The 21,622-nt window shown below is 37.2% G+C and overlaps 1 protein-coding gene across 6 annotated transcripts in view; it reads right to left on the bottom strand.

Moving 5' to 3' along the window:
* Positions 1-21,622, bottom strand: part of KLF8 (KLF transcription factor 8) — a 336,861-nt gene that overhangs the window by 300,095 nt on the left and 15,144 nt on the right. For 5 of the 6 annotated variants that reach the window (XR_014239523.1, XM_082376699.1, XM_082376701.1 and 2 more), the window contains exon 1: positions 145-21,622. This exon is cut by the window's right edge and continues 15,144 nt beyond it. Coding sequence is in view for 2 of the 6 variants with exons in the window: in XM_082376703.1 (XP_082232829.1) it covers positions 145-171 (27 nt within the window). In the remaining 4 variants the exon portion in view is untranslated. The remainder of the gene's footprint in view (positions 1-144) is intronic. The other variant, XM_082376704.1, reaches the window with a different exon arrangement.

Raw genomic sequence — 21,622 nt, 5'->3', positions numbered from 1 at the left:
CACCCTACCCTGCCCCACCCTCCGGATCCTTCTTGAAAGAGTCTCTTTCTGTAAGGTGGCTCTTACCCCCCCACCCAGCGGAGACCCCAGTGAGGGTGGCAAAAGGAAGGGGAGGGGTGAGGAGGCAAAATGAAAGGGACTTACTTTCGGATTCTGCGCCTCCAAAGGCATCCTCTCCTCCCAGCCCCGGGCCAGGCCGACGGGGCGGGGCCGGGGTTGAGCTGGTGGACTCGGGGTCCTCACTCCCTCGTACTACAAACCTAGTTCAGTGGAGAGTTAGGGTGAATGAGCACCGACTAGGGCCGGTGTACACTCGATTTTAATTATCTCAAAAGGAGACAGAAGGGTTTGAGAGAGTCGATCGGGGTAGGAATGGAGGTGAGCTCTAAAACCCTCTTGTCTTCCCCTTCTGGCTAGCTTCCCCTGCCTGGCATTAGCGATATCAGGGGCTATAGTTTTCTTTTTTCTTCCTTTTGGTTTCTCCCAGCTGCCTGTCCCAGACCCCACCCAGCGGCTCCACCCCATCCACTGCTACACATTCTGTCAATCACCAGCCCCTTTAAAGCTGCACCGCACAACTTGGGTTTTCATCTCTCTTTGGCGGGCAGACAGAATCACGGGGCTACTGGTACTTCCAACAAGCCCTCCGACCTTTCTGTTGAGTTTAGGAAGCTGAGGTTAGTTGCTAGTGGCGGCCTCCTCTCCCCCTCTGCCCCGAAGCTTGCACAGTCGGCTCCACCCGAATTCCTTCCGGCCGGCTAGGCCACCAAACCCCACCCCATCTCTTTTCTTTACTTTGTTTCTGGTAAAAAGTGGTTCCCTAGGCTGCCAGATCGCCAAGAAAGTTCCTGCAGCGCCCTCATTGGCGCTGCCCACTCTCATACAGTTTCTGTACTGAAGTGGCTACAGCAGATTTCCTGTCCCTGGGGCCTCTCCGTTTTGCCTGGCCCGATGTGCTCAGTCTTCTCTATCTCTCATCTGTGTAAGTCTCCAGGTTTATGAATAGAATCGGGGGAGAGGGGGCGGGGATTCCCAGAAATGTGCTTCATTCCTCTCACCCAAAACAACAGTCCTATGCCAGCGCACCACTCCATAACTAGGCTGCTCAAAGTTGGAGAAGGGCCCTGAGGTCCCATCCACAGCTATTAGTGGAATTCCAGAATGACCCATCAGAAATCACAGTTAATTCCATTCTCCATTCCAGTTAATGGGAACACCTGGTTGTTCGGGCCAAAAATCTTGGAGCCACCCTTGAATCCTCTTTTTCTCTCGTGTTTCACATACAGTTCTTCAAAAAATCCTATTGGCCCTGTCTTTAAAATTTGTCCAGAATCTCTCACCATTTCCTGGTCCCAGACACCACCATCAATAGATCCAGCCTCTTTGACTTGATTTATAAAAACCTTGTCCACTCTCCTCTAGCAACACTGATCTCCTTTTTATTACAATATGCTAAGATCTGTCCGACCGCAGGGACTTTGCACTTCCTTTTCTTTCTATCTGGTTGTACCCATGGTGGGCCCCTATATCCTTCAGATTGCAGGAAAGGGAGATTAAAGTAACTAAGATGGCCCAGGCACTCTCTGTGACCTAATCCCTTTTTATTTTTATCACAGCACTGATCACAATCTAAAACAATCTTAGATGTGTGTTTGCATCTGTGGTGAAATGTATTTCCCACTAGAGTATAAGCTCAGTAAGAGCAGGGACTTCATCTATTTTGTTCTCTGCTCTGTCCTCAGCACACTGAACAGTGGCTGCCATATAGTAGGAGCTCAGTTAATATTTGTTGAAAGAACAATTGAAGGCAATTTCTTCTTGTATCTATCTGGATGTTATCTGTTTTTAAACAACAAACAGGACTTCCCTGGTGGCACAGTGGTTAAGAATCTGCCTGCCAATGCAGGGGACATGGGTTCGAGCCCTGGTCCAGGAAGATCCCACATGCCGTGGAGCAACTAAGCCCGTGCACCATAACAACTGAGCCTGCACTCTAGAGTCCACAAGCCACAAGTACTGAGCCCGTACGCCACAACTACTGACACCCACGCGCCTAGAGCCTGTGCTCCTCAACAAGAGAAGCCACTGCAATGAGAAGCCCGTGCACCGCAACGAAGAGTAGCCCCTGCTTGCCACAACTAGAGAAAGCCCACGCGCAGCAATGAAGACCCAATGCAGCCAAAAATAAATAAATAAATTTATAAAAACAAACAAACAAAAAATGCAGCAGAGAATTGCACCTGTTATGAACCACTGGCCCCTTGTATTCTCTTAGAACATCTGGATACCTTGTCTCTGGGCTGTTAGCAATGGTAGTTGGAGCAGTAGTAGTGTGCTTTTAGTTTGGCTTTCAGGGTTTGCAGCTGATTGCTGGGGGTTAAGTGTTCTTAGTTTTGTCAAGTCAGTGCTAGGGAGCATAGTTCTTGAGGGCCTGGTTCATCTGAATTAATAGAATCTTTGTCTCTAGATGTGTTCCTTTTTTGGAGTCAGATTATCTGTATATGCTCTCTTGTACCCCCAAGGATGTATTATTAACTCAATGGATTCCCACAACCTCCTTATGAAGTAGACATTATTATTATTATCCTCATTTTACAGGTGAGAAAACAAAAGCCCAGGGAAATAGAGTGACTTGCCAAAAATCACACCCCTAGGAAATGGTGAAACCTAGGATTTGACCCCAGGTAGTACAGCTCCAGATATACACACTTTCCCACTACACTATACCTATTTCTTAAACTAAACTTATAATCAATCATGATATTGGGAAGAGCAGACAACCCAGTTTGCTGGATGTTAATTGGTTAAAGATGAAGGGAAGCAGCTAAAAATAGACTCATTGGTTACATAAAGGAAGAAGGATGATTTGAGCAATTCTGTAAGCTGTGACTTTTATGCAAGGTCATATGAGGCAGCCATTTCCCTTTTCTAGTGGAAGGAGCTAGGGCTGTTTAGCTTCGGGAATAGAAAACTCAGGAGGAAAAGAATCCTGTCTTTTAGCCCTGTCTTAAGCTGTCATTGACACATCCTTGATTGCTTATCCATCATGTGGTCTAACCTCAGCTATCTGTCTGTTCATAGAAGCTACTTCAGCTCGGCCCAATTATCTAGACTTCTGACCATGGATGATAGATACCTCTTGCTCGATTGCTGCCTATACCTGAGCACGATACCCCAGGGAGATTTGAAAGATTCTATAGTTATGTTCTCAGCACAGTGCTAAGCACTGTAGAGCGTAGGCAGAGAAAGGACCCATAGGATCAAAGGTCAGAAGTTTTCTTCATACCTAGTACTACCACTTATTTGCTGTATGACTACATGTAAGACTGCATGCAAGGGCTTCATATTCCTCATTGCACAAATAAGGAAGTTGAATTAATGGTTACCAAAGTCTCCTTCCATCTCAGAAGTTCTGTCAGTTCCCTATGGTCAGCTCACTGATGTCAGAAAGTTCTTATGATGGGAAAAGGCTTGCAATATCAATCTTCTGGGAGAGTGAACACATTCCCTTAATTTCATTCTTCTTGATGTTAGATTTTAATAGATAACACTTGGGATGGAGTTGATGTCCAATTAACAAGGATTTACCTCTTTGGAATTGGTTTGAAACCATGGGTTGTCCTGTAATGGCCATGTCTGGTGTCTGTGATATGTGAACCTTCCTTAATGACCATCATAACTTATTCCAGGGGAATATCCCTGACCCAACTAGTTTCTCTCTCCCAGGAACATGACATTTTGAGTTGAAACAGAGATTGGGGTTACTGGGGGGTGGGGAGTCACTTTAAAGTGGAGAGACGATCCATAAATGTATACTACCTTTGTACCCAGAGCTAACCTGGCTCCTGCCCTTTCTGAGTTAACTCTTCCCTTAACCCTGTGAGATAGCCCACTATCCTTTCAATAAGTTCCCTAGTCCCCTATTTTTTTTAACTTTTATTAATTATTCTAGCTAGAGTCTACTTACTTACTGCTATAATCACTATGTGCCTGGCAAAAAGTTGAAGCTCAATACTTGTTATAACAAGTATTTATTGAGCTTATTTTTCTACCAGACATACAGTGAGTATGTAGCAGTAAATAGGAAGATGAACAAGCTTTCCCTCACCAAGTCATTGGTCCAGACCTAATCCAAATCCTCACTTTTCTGTGCTTCCATTACTTCCACATTGTCTTAGGATACAGTTGTATAGATGCTATCTTACTAGACTGTACAAGCTCCTTGGGAATATGGTCTGTGTCTTTTTCATTTTCAAATCTTTTGCAATGACTACCCCAGAGTTTTGTACATAATAGACACTCAAGGCATATTGGAGTGAATTCAGTTCTGCACTACACATGTAACCTCAGTCACTCATGTAGCAAACCAAAAAACCTCCCAGATATGAAAAGCAGCTGTGATGCCATGGAAAGAAGACTGGATTTGGAACGAGGAGACTTCCATTTCTAAGTTTGTCATTCCCTAGCTGTTTTGCTTGAGGCAAGTTACCTAATTCCTTTGAGCTCTAGCTTCTTCACACAAAAATACAGGAGACAATAATAATACTTCTTTCAAGCTCCTCTGTGCACATCCTAAGATGGCTAAGGAAGTAGAGAGTGATCACTTCCATGTTACTAAATCAAGTGGCCACTTTTCAGTTCTTAATTTGCTTTACATTTTTTTGGCATAGTTGACCGCTGTTGCTTTCTTGAAGCATTTTTTTTCTCTTGGCAAAAATACTTCCATGATTTTACTCTTGCCTCACTGACTGCTCCTTTTTAGTCTCCTTTTCTCCTCCTCTAACTAAGTCTATATATTAGAGTACCTCAAGCAATCTCCTTACCCTCTTTTCTTTTCTATCTATGCTCTCTCCCTAGGGTGATCTCATTCAGTTCTGTAGCTCTGACTATAAGCTGATGAATACCTAGATCTGTCTCAAAACCAAGCCTCTCTGAACTCTAGATCCATATATAGATTCTCTCTGAACCTTAGTTTTCTTATCTGTAAAGTGGGGACAATAATAACACCCACCTCTAGATTGGATTCTTGCTACCTCTTCTCAATCTATTCTTTGAGTAGCCAGATTAATCTTTTAAAATTGGCCAACCAGAGCATGTTATTCCTCTGCTTAATGACTTCCATTGCACTTAAAAAGCCCAGATCCTCACTATGATTTAAAAGACACTTTGTAGTCCCTCCCTGGGCTGCTGCTCCAAACTCATCTTCAATTACTCTCCCCTCAAGTCTCAGTACTCCAGAGTCACTCATGTTCCTTTCTATAGTTCCTCAAGATTGGCATGCTTTTGCCCATCTCAGGACCTTAACACATGCTATTCTTTCACCTGAAGCACTCTTCTACTCACTCTTTACCTGGTTTGCTTCTATTAATTATTCAAATAGAAATTAACAATAGAGTAATGCAACACAATGACCAGATTTTAATAACATAATGTTGAATGAACAAAGCAAGCCCCAGAAGACAGACAGCACACGATTTAATATCAATTGATAAAGTTTGAAAATAAGTAGAACTAAGGAATATGTAGACTATTCATTTCATAGATACATATATAAGATAAAGCTATTTTTAGATCAAGAGAATGAGAGATACTTCTAGGTTACTTCTGAGGAAGGAGAATGGGATAGAATAGATACCCATAGGTAGATATGAGTTATTGGTAATGTACTGGTTTTTGTGTTGAGTGGTGGTCCCCAGATATCTGTTATATTATTTAAAAAAATAAATGATGTAAATGGACAAGGAATAATGTGTCAAGGACTAAAGATTATCATTAATCTAATTCTACATATCTGAACTCTACTAACAATGTTTTTAAAAACTATAAAAGACCAGAGAAGAATACTGGAATTCTCTCGGAATGAGAAAGCTATTTTAAAACATGACACCAGTGGAAACACCACAAAGCAAAATGTAAATAGATTTGTTAACAGACAAAAGTTAAATATTCCACCACATACCATAGTAAAGGCAAAAGGCAAAGGACAAATTGGGTGAAAGTATTTGCAACAAAGGGCTAATGTCCTTAATATATAAAGTGCTCTTATAAATATTAAGAAAAATAGTCATCAGCATGGAGAAAGTGAGTCATCTTAAAGCAAATTTTATTTTATTTTCAGCTTTGAGGTATAATTGACAAATAAAATTGTCTGAGTTGAAAGTGTACAACATGATGATTTGATAATTGAGAAGTGATTATCGAAATCAAGTTATCTAATACATCCATCACCTCATGTAGTTACCTTTTTTATCCAGTAGTAAGAATGCTTAAGATCTACTTTCTTAGTAAATTTCAAGGATGAAATACAATATTATTAACTATAGTCACCACGTTGTACGTTAGATCCTCAGGACTTATTCATCATATAACTAAAAATTTGTACACTTTGACTAACATTTTTCCATTTCCCCCACCTCCCAACCCCCTGGCAACCATCATTTACTCTCTTTCTCTATGAATTTGACTTATTTTTTTTTCAGATTCCACATATAAGTGATACCATACAGTATTTGCCTTTCCCTGTCTGGTTTAGCATAATGCCCTCCAGGTTCATCCACGTTGTTGAAAATGGCAGGATTTCCTTCTTTTTACAGCTTAATAATAGTCTATTATATGTATATTATAATATACATTATATTATATATGCCAATATTATAGTATATATATATGTGCCACATTTTCTTTAGGCATTCATTTTTCAGCACACACTTAGGTTCTTTCCATATCTTGACCATTGTGAGTAATGCTGAAATGAACATGGGAGTGCAGCTCTGTCTTCAAGATACTAATTTTGTTTCCTTTGGATATATACCCAGAAGTGGGATTACTGCATCATATGGTAATTCTATGTTTAATTTTTTGAGAAACCTCCATACTGTTTTCCATAATAGTTATATCAAGTAACATTCCACCAACAGTGTACAAAGGTTCCTTTTTCTTCACATCTTCACCAACATTTGTTATCTCTTGTCTTTTTGATAATAGCCATCATGACAGGTGTGAGTTGATTCCTCATTGTGGTTTTGATTTGTATTTCCCTGTTGATTGATAATGTTGAGCATATGTTCAAGTATCTGTTAGCCATTTGTATGTCTTCTTTGGGAATATTCAGGTCCTTTGTCCATTTTTAATCTGAACATTTGTTTTGTTTTGTTTTTGTTTTTTGCTTTTGAGTTATGCGTGTTCTTTATATATTTTGAATATTAACCCTTACCAGAAATGTGGTTTGCAATATTTTCTTTCATTCCATAGGTTGCCCTTTCATTTTGCTAATGGTTTCCTTTGCTGTGCAGAAACCATTTCGTTTATTGTAGTCCCACTTGTTTATTTTTGCTTTTGTTGCTTGGCTTTGGTTGTCATATTCATGAAATTATTGCCAAAACCAATGTCAAGGAGATTTTAGCCCTGTTTTTTTCAATTACTTTTATAGTTCCAGGTCTTACCTTTAAATATTTAATCCATTTGAGTTAATTTTTGTGAGTGGTGTAAGATAGGAGTCCAGTTTCATTCAACTGCACGTGAGCATCCAGTCCCCAACATTTATTGAAGAGACTATCCTTTCCTCATTGTGTGTTCTTTGCTCCCACATCAAAGATTAGTTGAGCATATAAGCACGGGCTTATTTTTGTGCACTCTATTCTGTTCTCTTGATGTATGGGTGGTTTTTATGCCAGAACCACACTGTTTTGATTACTATACTTTTGTAACATAATTTGAAATCAGGAAACTTGATACCTCCAGCTTTGTTCTTCTTGCTCAAGATTGCTTTGAGTATTCAGGGCCTTTGGGGTTCCATACAAATTTTAGGATTTTTGCTTATTTTTCTGTAAAAAAATTGACATCAGAATTTTGATAGGGATTGCACTGAACCTATAAATCACTTTGGGTAGTATGGACATTTTAGCAATATTTATTCTTCCAACCCAAGAACTCAGACTATCTTTCCATTAATTTGGGTCTTCATCAATTTCTCTCATCAGTGTCTTATAGTTTTCAGTGTACAGGTCTTTTACCTACTTAGTTAAATTTATTCCTAAGTATTTTATTATTTTTGATACTATTGTAATGGCATTAATTTCTTAATTTATCTTTCAAATAGTTTGTTGTCAGTGTATAGAAACAGAACTGATTTTTGTATGTTGATTTTTTATCCTTCAACTTTACTGTATGTGTTTAGTAATTCCAACAGGTTTTCTTTGTTTTGTTTTGTTTTGTTTTTTGGAGTCTTTAGGGTTTTCTCTATAGAAGATCAGGTCATTTGCAAACAAAGATAATTTAACTTCTTTCTGACTTATAGAAATAAAGAAATAAATACCTTTATTTCTTTTCTTTTTTTCTTTTCTTTTCTTTTTTTTTTCTTTTGGCCTAATTGCCCTGTCTAGGACTTCCAATAATATGTTGAATAAAAGTGGGAAAAGTGGGCATCCTTGTCTTTCAGCTTTTTAGCGTTGATTATAATGTTAGCTGTGGGCTTGTTATTAGAGCGTTTATTATGTTGAGACACATTCCTTCTATACTTAATTTGTTGAGAGTTTTTATCATGAAAGGATATTGAATTTTTCAAACATTTTCCCTGCATCTATTGAGGTGATCATATGATTTTTATTCTTTATTCTGTTAACTTGATGTATAACATTTATTGATTGTATATGTTGAACCATTCTCACATCCCAGTGATAAACCCCACATGATATATTATCCTTTTAATATGCTGGTGAATTAAGTTTGCTAGTAGTTTTTGCAGGATTTTTGCATCCATGTTCATTGGAAATATTGGCCTGAAATTTTCTTTTCATGTAGCGTCCTTTCCTGGCTTTGGTATCAGAAGAAATCTTGCTTGATAAAATGAGCTTGGAAGCATTCCCTCCTCTTCAACTTTTTGGAAGAATTTGAGAAGGATTGGCATTAATTCCTGTTTAATTGTTTGATAAAATACATCAGTTAAGCCATGTGGTCTGGAGTTTTCTTTTTTGGGAGATTTCTTATTACTGATTCAATCTCCCTACTAATTATAAGTCTATTCAGATTTTCTATTTCTTCATGATTCAGTTCTTGGTAGGTTGTATGTTTCTAGGAATTGTCTATTTCTTCTTGGTTATCCAATTTGTTCACTGATTATTGTTTATAGTAGTCTTTTATGATCTTTTTTATTTCTGCAGTATCAATTGTAATGTCTCCTCTTTCGTTTCTGGTTTTATTTTAGTCTTCTCTCTTCTCTAAGTCTAGTTAAAGATTTCTCTTTCTTTCTCTGTCTTTAAAAAAAAAAAAAAACAGCTCTTAGTCTTGTTGATCTTTTCTATTTTTTTCTGTTCTCTTTTTTTTATTTATTTCTGTTTTGATTTTTGTTATTTCCTTCCTCTGCTAACTTTGGACTTAGTTTGTTCTTCTTTTTCTAGTTCCTTGAGGTATAGAGTTTGAGGTTTTTTTTTTGAGATATATATATAAATATATATATATATATATATATATTTTTTTTCTTAATGTTGGTGTTTATCGCTATAAACTTCCCTCTTAGAACTACTTTTGCTATATCCTGCAAATTTTGGGGTGGTGTGTTTTCATTTTTGTTTGTCTCAGGACATTTTTTGATTTCTTCCTTGAGACATTTATTATTTAAGGATGTATTATTTAATCCCCACATATTTGTGAATTTTCCAGCATTTGTACTGTTATTGATATCTAGTTTCATACCATTGTGGTTGGAAAAGATACTTTATATGATTTCAGTCTACTTAAATTTGTTAAGACTTGTTTTGTGACCCAACATATATCCTGAAGAATATTTCTAAGAATGTGTATTCTGCTGTTGTTGTATGTATGCCTTTTCTCCATCCTACAAATCCAGGGTGGGTGCTGAGAGCCTCCTATTTGTTTTTTCTAGGGTGGTGCCCTGAAATGCTTAAGTGAGTCTTTTCCTTATCCCTCATATTTGGGTCTGCTTTATGTGCTTGCACACTAGCAAATACCAGCACTCACTGTCTACAAGAGTACATGTGAGGACCTGGCCATTGGAGCGTAAAGAGAGTGAAGGTGAGATGGGCAGAGCATTTGGGGTGCCTGTGTGCCAGTTTGGGTGTTCTTCAAGTGAGCATCCCCAGCAATTCATGGGTAGGATTCTTGATGGTGTCCAAGAATGGGTTAATAGGAAGAACAATGAAGAAGTTAGCAGTATTTCTTTGATGAGTTCTGAGCCCTGGTTGCTATGCTCCCAGCCTCTCCTAACCCCTCAGCCTTGCAGATCACCTTAGTAATCTGGGTAAGGTGAGAAAGAATGGGGTCTTTTGGGCAGCATCCTTCATGTCCGGGAAAGCCATTCACCCACATCTCTCACTTTCCCTTATGGGAAAAATTGTGTGTTGAGGGGATCTCCCTAGGCACTGAGTCATGCCACCTTGAGAAAGGGATGATATGGGCAAAGTGAAGTTGTTTCTCTTACCCTCTTCAATGCACCTATTCTCAGACTTTTTTGCTCCAACAGTGCTCTGGAACTTCTCCACTGGACTCACGGACTCTCACAAAGGTACTCTCATCTGTGGGTAATGGACAAAATCAATGTTACATGGAGAAATGACAGTAGAGAACTCCTCTTTTGCCATCTTCCTGTCATCACTCCCTTAAAGCAAATTGTAAAAATCAGTAATTTGGAAAGGACAGTCAATTCAACAATTGGTTCTGGGAAAATTATGTCCACATGTAAAATAATGAAGTTGGACCCTTACCTTATATCATATACAAAAATTAACTCAAAATGGATTAAAGACCTAAATGTAAGAGCTAAAACTATCAGACTCTTAGAAGAAAACATAGGGGGAAAGCTTCATGAAATTGGATTTCACATTGATTACTTGGATATGACACCAAAAGCTTAGGCTACAAAAGAAAAAAACTAAATACATTGTATTTCATCAAAATTTAAAAATTTTCTGCACAATCAAGAGAGTGAAATGAAGACCCACTGAATGAGAGAAAATAATTTCAAATCATATATCTGATAAGAGATTAGTATATAAAGAACTCCTACAACTCAAAAACAACAACAAAATAACCCAATACAAAAAATGGACAAAAGAGTTGAATAGACATTTTTCCAAAGAAGGTATACCAATGGCCAGCAAGCATATGAAAATATGATCAACATTACTACTCACTAGAGAAATACAAATCAAAACCACAATGAGATAACACTTCACATCCATTGGGATGGTTATTATCTTAAAAAATAAGAAAATAGATGTTCATGAGGATGCGGATAAATTGGAAACCTTGTATATTGCTGATGGGAATGTAAAATTGTGCAGTCATTGTGGAAAATAGCATGGTGGTTCCTTAAAAATTTAAACATGAAATTACTATATGATCCAGCATCCACTCCTAGGTGTATACTTAAAAGAATTGAAAGCAAGGAGTCAAACAGATACTTGTACACTAATGTTCATAGCAGCATTATTCACAATAGCCATAAGGTATGAACAACCCAAATGTCCACTAATGGATGAATGGATAAATAAAATACAGTATATGCATACAATGGAATTTATTCTGCCTTAGTTTAGTTAACATCTGGAAGAATGAAATTCTGATATATGCTAAAACATGGATGAACGTTTAACAGACACAAAAGGACAAATGTATGATTCCACTTATATGATATACTTAGAAAAGGCAAATTATTCAATAATAGAGACAGAAGGTAGAGATTACCAGAGGCTGGGGGGGAAGGAGGAAGTGGGAAGTATTGATTAATAGGTAGAGAATTTCTGTTTGGGATAATGAAAAAAGTCCGGAAATGTATAATGGTGATGGTGGCACAACATTGTGAATGTACTTAATTGTATTCTTGAAAATGATTACTAAAAAAATCATATGCACATGGATTAATATCAATATTTGGCAGTACCTATCTGTATGAAAAGACATTTTCAAAGGTGAAATACATAAAATCTCATTGCAAATCATCATTGACAGACACATTTCAATTGATTTTGGTAATAAGAACAATAACTTTGAAATATTACCTTAAAAATTTAATTCTTGGATGAAGGTTTTCAAAAAGTACAGACTTCCAGGTATAAGATAAATAAGTACAACATGTACATGTACAGCATGATGACTATATTTAACACTGCTGTATGATATATATGAAAGTTGTTAGAGTAAATCCTAAGAGTTCTCGTTACAAGGAAAAAATTTATTTTCTTTTTTTTGCGTTTTCTTTTTTTTGTATCTATATGGGATGGTGGATACTAACTAAATTTATTGTGATAATCGTTTTAATATGTATGTAAGTCAAACCATTATGCTGTATACTTTAAACTTATAAGGTCATGTATGTCAATTATATCTCAATAAAACTGGAAAAAATTTAAAAATCAAATAAGAAAAATATTTATATATATATCACTATTTTAAAAATTTTAATTCTTCTCAATATTAAACCTGTATTACAAAAATGATACTCAACTATAATAATATTATCATTAAAATTATAATATATTATTATTAGAATTTCATCAATAAAATATTTATGGGAATAAATATCAATAATTTACCTTTTGCTCTCTCCTTCATCTGGAGAGCCAGTGAGCCCACAGGGAATATGGTACTGCACTTCTCTTTGCCATAGGTTCTCTCTCTATGGGAGAGAACAATTTTGCTAGTACCGTCTACTTCTGAGTGGGCATGAGTATCTGGAACTTCCACCATCAGAAATCTAATACTTCATTTTAAATCATGAAGTCTCTAAGTATATTCTGCTAAAAGTAAATAACTGGGGAACTTCCCATCTATATAAGATGATATAGACCTATTTTTCGTTGCTCCCATCCACTAAGCACAACTATAAACCCTTGAAATTATTCAAGAGACAACCAAAGGAGAAATCTGCGGTAAGAAGGTAGTAAGAAAAAGGTGAACTTGTTTGTGACCTCAGGACTAGAGAAACATGTCAGCAGGCCATCTTATGTCCCCTTCCCACACACAACAAAAGAAGATGACCCAGAACCAGCATTTCCTAACCTTCAACCTAGCAACAAAAGACAACCCAAGTAAGCAATTATACTCCAATAAAGATGTTAAAAAATTTTAAAAAGACAACCCAAGTAGGCACATTTTTCCCCTAGATTAAAAGGGAATTCTTCTAACACCACCAGCAAGGGGGAATCCATTGGGAGCCCCACCAAGTATAAGAGGTCAGGGGAAGTCCTCTCCTTCCCTGCAGGTCCTGAGACTGCTAAGAGATACCCAGGTGGACAGACAAAACTAGGAAGAGAGACTGAGCCACAGTAAGCAGCCTGGACTGAGGGGCTTCTTTTTCCCCATTGGTCATGAGGTTCCCTTCACTCTGAGATTATTAGACCAGGCAAGCAGATCCCCCTTCAATCTTACAGGCCTGAGAATCTCACTTGCCCAGAGAAGCCAAGGGGCACAAATAGAGGAATCCCACCCCAAAAAGCATCTGGCTCAGGAAATACTCACCATCACCCACTGCAGGGCATCACTTCCCTCCACAACAAGTGCCTTCAAGGGAAGTATCTTTGATCTTGTAGCCATAAGACTTCCCCTTTCCACCTGGGGACCAGGAAACCTAGAGACACCCAGAAGCCTGGCCTGGGGAAGCCCTTTCTGCCACTTCAGGTTCCACCAGCAGGGTCCAGTGACGGCCCTAATGGCACCAAGTCAATCAAAATAAGACTAGAACGACTGTTAAACTGTCATTAAAACCACAGGCAACCAAAGTAGGCATACTAAACTGAAACAAAGTAAATGCCTTCTGAAATAAATTATATTAAGGTAGTAGACAAAATTTTCAGGATACAATAGAAAATCACTCGTCATGCCAAAAGCCAAGAAAATCACAACTTGAATAAGTAAAGGTAATCAACTTATACCAACGCTGAAATTTTGAATTGGTGGAATTATCGGGCAAAGATTTTAAAGTAGCCATTATAAAAATGCTTCAACATTCAATTATAAATTAAATTCTCTTGAGATAAATAAAAAATAGAAAATCTCAGGAAAGATATAGAAGCTATTAAAAAATTGAAATTATAGGACCAACAATAAAAAAACAGAATTTTTTTAGAAAAAGAATTATTTATTTGTTTGTTTGTTTATTTTCTCAAGGCCTATGTTTTTGCTTTGTGTTTATCCATTTAAAATATAGCAGTGTGTACATGTCAATCCTAAAGTTCCTAACGATCCTTTCCCCCAACCCTTGTCCCCTGGTAACCATAAGTTCATTCTCTAAGTCTGTGAGTCTGTGAGTCAGACTCACAAATGATACATATAAGTTCATTTGTATCATTTATTTTTAGATTCCTCATATAAGCGATATCATACGATATTTCTCTTTCTCTGTCTGACTTACTTCACTCAGTATGACAATCTCTAGGTCCATCCATGTTCCTGCAAATGGCATTATTTCATTCTATTTAATGGCTGAGTAATATTCCATTGTATATATGTACCACATCTTTATCCATTCCTCTGTCGATGGACATTTACGTTGCTTCCATGACTTGGCTATTGTAAACAGTGCTGCAATGAACATTGGGGTGCACAGATCCTTTCAAGCCATGTTTATCTCCGGATATATGCCCAGGAGTGTGGTTGCAGGATCATATGGTAGCTCTATTTTTAGTTTCTTAAGGAACCTCCATAATGTTCTCCACAGTGGCTGTACCAATTTACATTCCCACCTACAGTGTAGGGGGGTTCCCTTTTCTCCACACCCTCTCCAGCATTTACTGTTTGTAGATTTTTTGATGATGGCCACTTTGACTGGTATGAGGTGATACCTCATTGTAGTTTTGATATGAATTTCTCTAATTATTAGCAATGTTGAACATCTTTTCATGTGCCTCTTGGCCATCTGTATATCTTCTTTGGAGAAATGCCTATTTAGGTCTTCTGCCCATTTTTTGATTGGGTTGTTTGTTTGTTTTTTTTCATTGAGCCACATGAGCTGCTTGTAAATTTTGAAGATTAATCCCTTGTTAATCGCATCATTTGCAAATATTTTCTCTCATTCTGTAGGTTTTTTCATTTTGTTTGTGGTTTCCTTTGCCGTGCAAAACCATTTGATTTTCATTAGGTACTATTTGTTTATTTTTGTTTTTATTTCCATTACTCTAGGAGATGGATCAAAAACCATATTGCTGCAGTTTATGTCAAAGAGTGTTCTGCATATGATTTCCTCTAAGAGTTTTATAGTATCAGAGTTTATTTTTGTGTATGCTGTTAAAGAATGTTCTAATTTCATTGTTTTTTACATGTAGCTGTCCAGTCTTCCTAGCAAAAGTTATTGAAGAGACTGTCATCTCCATTGTATAGTCTTGCCTCCTTTGTTGTAGATTAATTGACCATAAGTGCATGGGTATATTTCTGGGATTTCTATCCTGTTCCATTCATCTATATTTCTGTTTTTGTGCCAGGACAATACAGTTTTGATGACTTTAGCTTTGTAGTATAGCCTTAAATCAGGGAGCCTGATTCCTCCAGCTCCGTCTTCTTTCTCAAGATTGCTTTGGCTATTCGGGGTCTTATGCGTCTCCATACAAATTTTAAGATTTTTTGTTCTAGTTCTGTCAAAAATGCCATTGGTAATTAGATAGGGATTGCATTGAATCTGTAGACTGCATCGGGTAGTATAGTCTTTCTGACGATATTGATTCTTCCTATCCAAGAGCACGGTATATCTTTCCATCTGTGTCATCTTCGATTCCTTTCATTAGCATCTTATGGTTTTCAGAGTACAGGTCTTTTGCCTCCTTAGGTAGGTTTATTCCTAGGTATTTTATTCTTTTTTGATGCAATGGTAGATGGGATTGTTTCCTTAATTTCACTTTCTGATCATTCATTGTTAGTGTAGAGAAAGCAAAATATTTCTGTGTATTAATTTTGTATCCTGCAACTTTACCAAATTGATTGATGAGCTCTAGTAGTTTTCTGGTAGCATCTTTAGGATCTTATATGTATAACATCATGTCATCTGCAAACAGTGACAGCTTTACTTCTTTTTTTTTTAAACATCTTTATTAGAGTATAATTGCTTTACAATGGTGTGTCAGTTTCTGCTTTATAACAAAGTGAATCAGTTATACATATACATATGTTCCCATATCTCTTCCTTCTTGCATCTCCCTCCCTCCCACCCTCCCTATCCCACCCCTCTAGGTGGTCACAAAGCAAAGAGCTGATCTCTCTGTGCTATGCAGCTGCTTCCCACTAGCTATCTATTTTACGCTTGGTGGTGTATATATGTCCATGTCACTCTCTCACTTTGTCCCAGCTTACCCTTCCCCCTCCCCGTATCCTCAAGTCCATTCTCTAGTAGGTCTGCATCTTTATTCCCGTCTTGCCCCTAGGTTCTTCTGACCATTTTCTTTTTTTTCTTTTTTTAGATTCCATATATATGTGTTAGCATATGGTATTTGTTTTTCTCTTTCTGACTTATTTCACTTTGTATGACAGTCTCTAGCTCCATCCACCTCACTACAAATAACTCAGTTTTGTTCCTTTTTATGGCTGAGTAATATTCCATTGTATATATGTGCCACATCTTCTTTATCCATTCGTCTTTTGATGGACACTTAGGTTGCTTCCATGTCCTGGCTATTGTAAATAGAGCTGAAGTGAACATTTTGGTACATGACTCTTTTTGAATTATGGTTTTCTCAGGGTATATGCCCAGTAGTGGGATTGCTGGGTTGTATGGTAGTTCTATTTGTAGTTTTTTAAGGAACCTCTATACTGTTCTCCATAGTGTCTGTATCAATTTACATTCCCACCAACAGTGCAAGAGGGTTCCCTTTTCTCCACACCCTCTCCAGCATTTATTGTTTGTAGATTTTTTTGATGATGGCCATTCTGACCAGTGTGAGATGATATCTCATTGTAGTTTTGATTTGCATTTCTACTTCTTTTCCAATTTGTATTCCTTTTATTTTTTTCTTCTCTGATTGCAGTGGCTAAGAATCCCTAACTATGTTGAATAAAAGTGGCGAGAGTGGACACCCTTATCTTGTTCCTCATCTTAGAGGAAATACTTTCAGCCTTTCACCATTGAGTATGATGTTAGCTGTAGGTTTATCATTTATGGCCTTTATTATGTTGAGGTAACTTCCCTCTGCTCACCCTCTGGAGATTTTTTTTATCATAAATGTGTGCTGAATTTTTTCAAAAGCTTTATCTGCATCTATTGAGATGATCATATGATTTTCATTCTTTAATTTTTTGATATGGTGTATCACACTGATTGATTTTGGGATGTTGGAAAATCCTTGCATCCCTGGGATAAATCCCACTTGATCATGGTGTATGATCCTTTTAATGTACTGTTGGATTTGGCTTGCTAGTATCTTGTTGAGGATTTTTTCATCTGTGTTCATCAGTGATATTGGCCTGTAATCTTTTGTGTGTGGTATCTTTGTCTGGTTTTTGTATTAAAGTGATGGTGGCTTCATTGGATGAGTTTGGGAGTGTTCCTTCTTCAGCAATTTTTGGAATAGTTTCAGAAGGATGCATATTACCTCTTCTATAAATATTCAATAGAATTCGTCTGTGAAGCCATCTGGTCCTCCACTTTTGTTTGTTGGGAGTTTTTAATCACAGTTTCGCTTTCACTACTTGTGATTGTTCTTTTCATATTTTCTATTTCTTCCTAGTTCAGTCTTGGGAGATTGTACCTTTCTAAGAATTTGTCCATTTCTTCTAGGTTGTCAATTTTATTGGCATATAGATGCTTGTAGTAGTCTCTCATGGTCCTTTGTATTTCAGTGATGCCCGTTGTAACTACTCCTTTTTCATTTCTCATTTTATTGATTTGGGCCTTCTCCCTTTTTTTCTTGATGAGTTTGGCTAAAGATTTATCAATTTTGTTTATCTTTTTAAATAACAAGGTTTTAGTTTCATTAATCTTTATTATTGTTTTCTTCATCTCTATTTCATTGATTTCTTTTTTAAAAACTTTTTATTTTATATTGGAGTATAGTTGATTAACAATGTTGTGATAGTTTCAGGTGTACAGCAAAGTGATTAAGTTATACATATACATGTATCTACTCTTTTTCAAATTCTTTTCCCATTTAGGTTCTTACATCATATTGAACAGAGTTACCTGTGCTGTACGGTAGGTCCTTGTTGGTTACCCATTTTAAATATAGCAGTGTGTACATGTCAATCCCAAAGTCCCTAACTATCTTTTCCCCCCACCCTTCCCCCCTGGTAACCATAAGTTTGTTCTCTAAGTCTGTGAGTCTGTTGTTTTAATATAAATAAGTTCATTTGTATCATTTCTTTTTAGATTCCTCATGTAAGTGATATCATATGATATTTCCCTTTCTCTGTCTGACTTACATCACTCAGTATGACAATCTCTAGGTCCATCCATGTTACTGCAAATGGCATTATTTCATTCTATTTAACAGCTGAGTAATATTCCATTGTATATATGTACCACATCTTCTTTATCCATTTCTCTGTCAGTGGACATTTAGGTTGCTTCCATGTCTTGGCTATTGTAAACAGTGCTGCAATGAACATTGTGGTGCATGTATCCTTTGAAACCATTTTTTTCTCCAGATATATGCCCAGGAGTGTGGTTGAAGTATCATATGGTAGCTCTATATTTAGTTTCTTATGGAGCCTCCATACTGTTCTCCACAGTGCCTGTACCAATTTACCAACAGTGTAAGAGTTCCTTCTCTCCACACCCTCTCCAGCATTTATTGTTTGTGGATTTTTTGATGATAGACATTTTGACTGGTGTGATGTGATATCCAATTATAGTTTTGATTTACAATTCTCTAATAATTAGTGATGTTGAACAGCTTTTCATGTGCCTCCTTGCCATCTGTGTGTCTTCTTTGGAGAAATCTCTATTTAGTTCTTTTGCCCATTTTTTGATTGGGTTGTTTGTTTTGATGACATTAAGCTGCATGAGCTGTTTATAAATTTTGGAGACTAATCCCTCTGGATCACATCATTTGCAAATATTTTCTCCCAATCTGTGGGTTGTCTTTTCCTTTTGTTTATGGTTTCCTTTGCTGTGCAAAAGCTTTTCAGTTTGATTAGGTCCCATTTGTTTACTTTTGCTTTTATTTCCATTATCCTGTGAGACAGATCAAAAAAGATATTGCTGCAATTTATGTCAGAGTGTTCTGCCTATATTTTCCTCTAAGCGTTTTATACTGTCTGGTCTCACATTTATGTCTTTAATCCATTTTGAGCTTATTTTTGTGTATGGTGGTAAAGAATGTTCTAATTTCCTTTTTTTTACATGTAGCTGTCCAGCCTTCCCAGCACCATTTATTGAGTAGACTGTCTTTTCTACATTGTATAGTCATGCCTCCTTTGTCATAGCTTTTTTAAAATAAATTTATTTATTTATTTGTTTGTTTGTTTGTTTTTGGCTGCACTGGGTCTTTGTTGCTGCATGCGGGCTTTCTCTAGTTTCAGTGAGTGGGGGCTACTCTTCGTTTCAGTGTGCAGGCTTCTCATCGAGGTGGCTTCTCTTTGTTGCAGAGCACGGGCTCTAGGTACGCAGGCTTCAGTAGTTGTGGCTCGTGGGATCTAGAGCACAGGCTCAGTAGTTGTGGTGCATGGGCTTAGTTCCTCCGTGGCATGTGGGATCTTCTTGGATCAGGGCTTGAACCCATGTCCCCTGCATTGGCAGGCAGATTGTTAACCACTGTGCCATCAGGGAAGTCCCCTTTGTCATAGCTTAATTGACCATAGGTGTGTGGGTTTATTTCTGGGGTTTCTCTCCTGTTCCATTAATCTATATTTCTATTTTTGTGCCAGTACCATACTGTTTTGTTGACTATAGCTTTGTAGTATAACCTTACGTCAGGTAGCCTGATTCCTCCAGATCTGTGTTTCTTTCTCAAGATTGTTTTGGCTATTTGGGGTCTTATGTGTCTCCATACAAACTTCACGATTTTTTGTTCTAGTTCTCCAAAAATGCCTTTGATAATTTGATAGGGATTGCACTGTATCTATAGATTGCCTTGGGGTGTGTAGTCATTTTGACAATATTGATTCTTCTAATCCAAGAACATGGTATATCTTTCCATCTGTTTGTGTCATCTTTGACTTCTTTCATCAGCATCTTATAGCTTTCAGAGTACAGATCTTTTACCTCCTTAGGTCGTTTTATTCCTAGGTATTTTATTCTTTTTGCTGCAGTGATAAATGAGAGTGTTTCCTTAATTTCTCTTTCAGATTTTTCGTCGTTAGTGTACAGGGATGCCAGAGATTTCTGTGCATTAATTTTGTATCCTACAACATTAACAAATTCATTGATGAGCTCTAGTAGCTTTCTGGTAGCATCTTTAGGATTCTCTATGTATAGTAACATGTTGTCTGCAATGACAGTTTTGCTTCTTTTCCAAATTGGGTTCCTTTTATTTATTTTTTTCTTCTCTGATTGCCATATCCAAGACTCCCAAAACTATATTGAATAAAAGTGGCAAGAGTGGACACCCTTATCTTGTTCCTCATCTTAGAGGAAATGCTTTCAGCTTTTCATCTTTAAGTACGATGTTAGCTGTAGGTTTATCATTTATGGCCTTTATTACATTGAGGTAGGTTCCTTGTATGCCCACTTTCTGGAGAGTTTTTCTCATAAATCGGTGCTGAACTTTTTTCCAAAGCCTTATCTGCATCTATTGAGATAGATGATCATGTGGTTTTTATTCTTCAATTTGTTGATGTGGTGTATCACACTGATTGACTTTGGGATATTGAAAAATTCTTGCATCCCTGAGATAAATCCCACTTGATCATCATGTGTGATCCTTTTAATGTATTATTGGGGTTGGATTGTTAGTGTCTTGTTGAGGATTTTTGCGTCTAGGTTCATCAGTGATATTTGCCTGTAATTTTCTTTTACTGAGGTATCATTGTCTGGTTGGTATCAAGGTGATGGTGGCCTCATAGAATGAGTTTGGGAGTGTTCCTCCCTCTGCTATATTTTGGAAGAGTTTGAGAAGGATAGGTGTTAGCTCTTCTCTAAATGTGTCATAGAATTGACCTGTGAAACCATCAATTCCTTGACTTTTGTTTGTTGGGAGTTTTTAAATCACAGTTTCAATTTCAGTGCTTGTGCTTGGTCTTCATATTTTCTATTCCTTGTTCAGTCTTGGAAGGTTGTACCTTTCTAAGAATTTTTCCATTTCTTCCAGGTTGTCCATTTTACTGTCATATAGTTGCTTGTAGTAGTCTCTTATGATCCTTTGTATTTCCATGGTGCCAGTAGTAACTTCTCCTTTTTTATTTCTAATTTTATTGATTTGAGTCCTCCTCCTTTTTTCTTGATGAGTTTGGCTAAAGGTTTATCAATTTTGTTTATCTTTTCAAAGAACAAGCTTTTTGTTTCATTGATCTTTTCTAATGTTTTCTTAGTCCCTTTTTCATTTATTTTTGCTCGGATTTTATTATTTCTTTCCTTCTACTAACTTTGGGTTTTGTTTGTTCCTCTGTCTCTAGTTGCTTTAGGTGTTAAGTTTTGGTTGTTTATTTGAGATTTTTCTTGTTTCCTGAGTTAAGACTGTATTGCTATAAACTTCCCTCTTAGAACTTCCTTTGCTGCATCCCACAGGTTTTGGGTTTTCGTGTTTTTATT

Source organism: Balaenoptera borealis (assembly GCF_965194805.1).
Source record: "Balaenoptera borealis genome assembly, chromosome: X".
Classification (NCBI taxonomy): Eukaryota; Metazoa; Chordata; class Mammalia; order Artiodactyla; family Balaenopteridae; genus Balaenoptera; species Balaenoptera borealis.
This window is presented reverse-complemented; position numbering and strand designations above follow the sequence as displayed.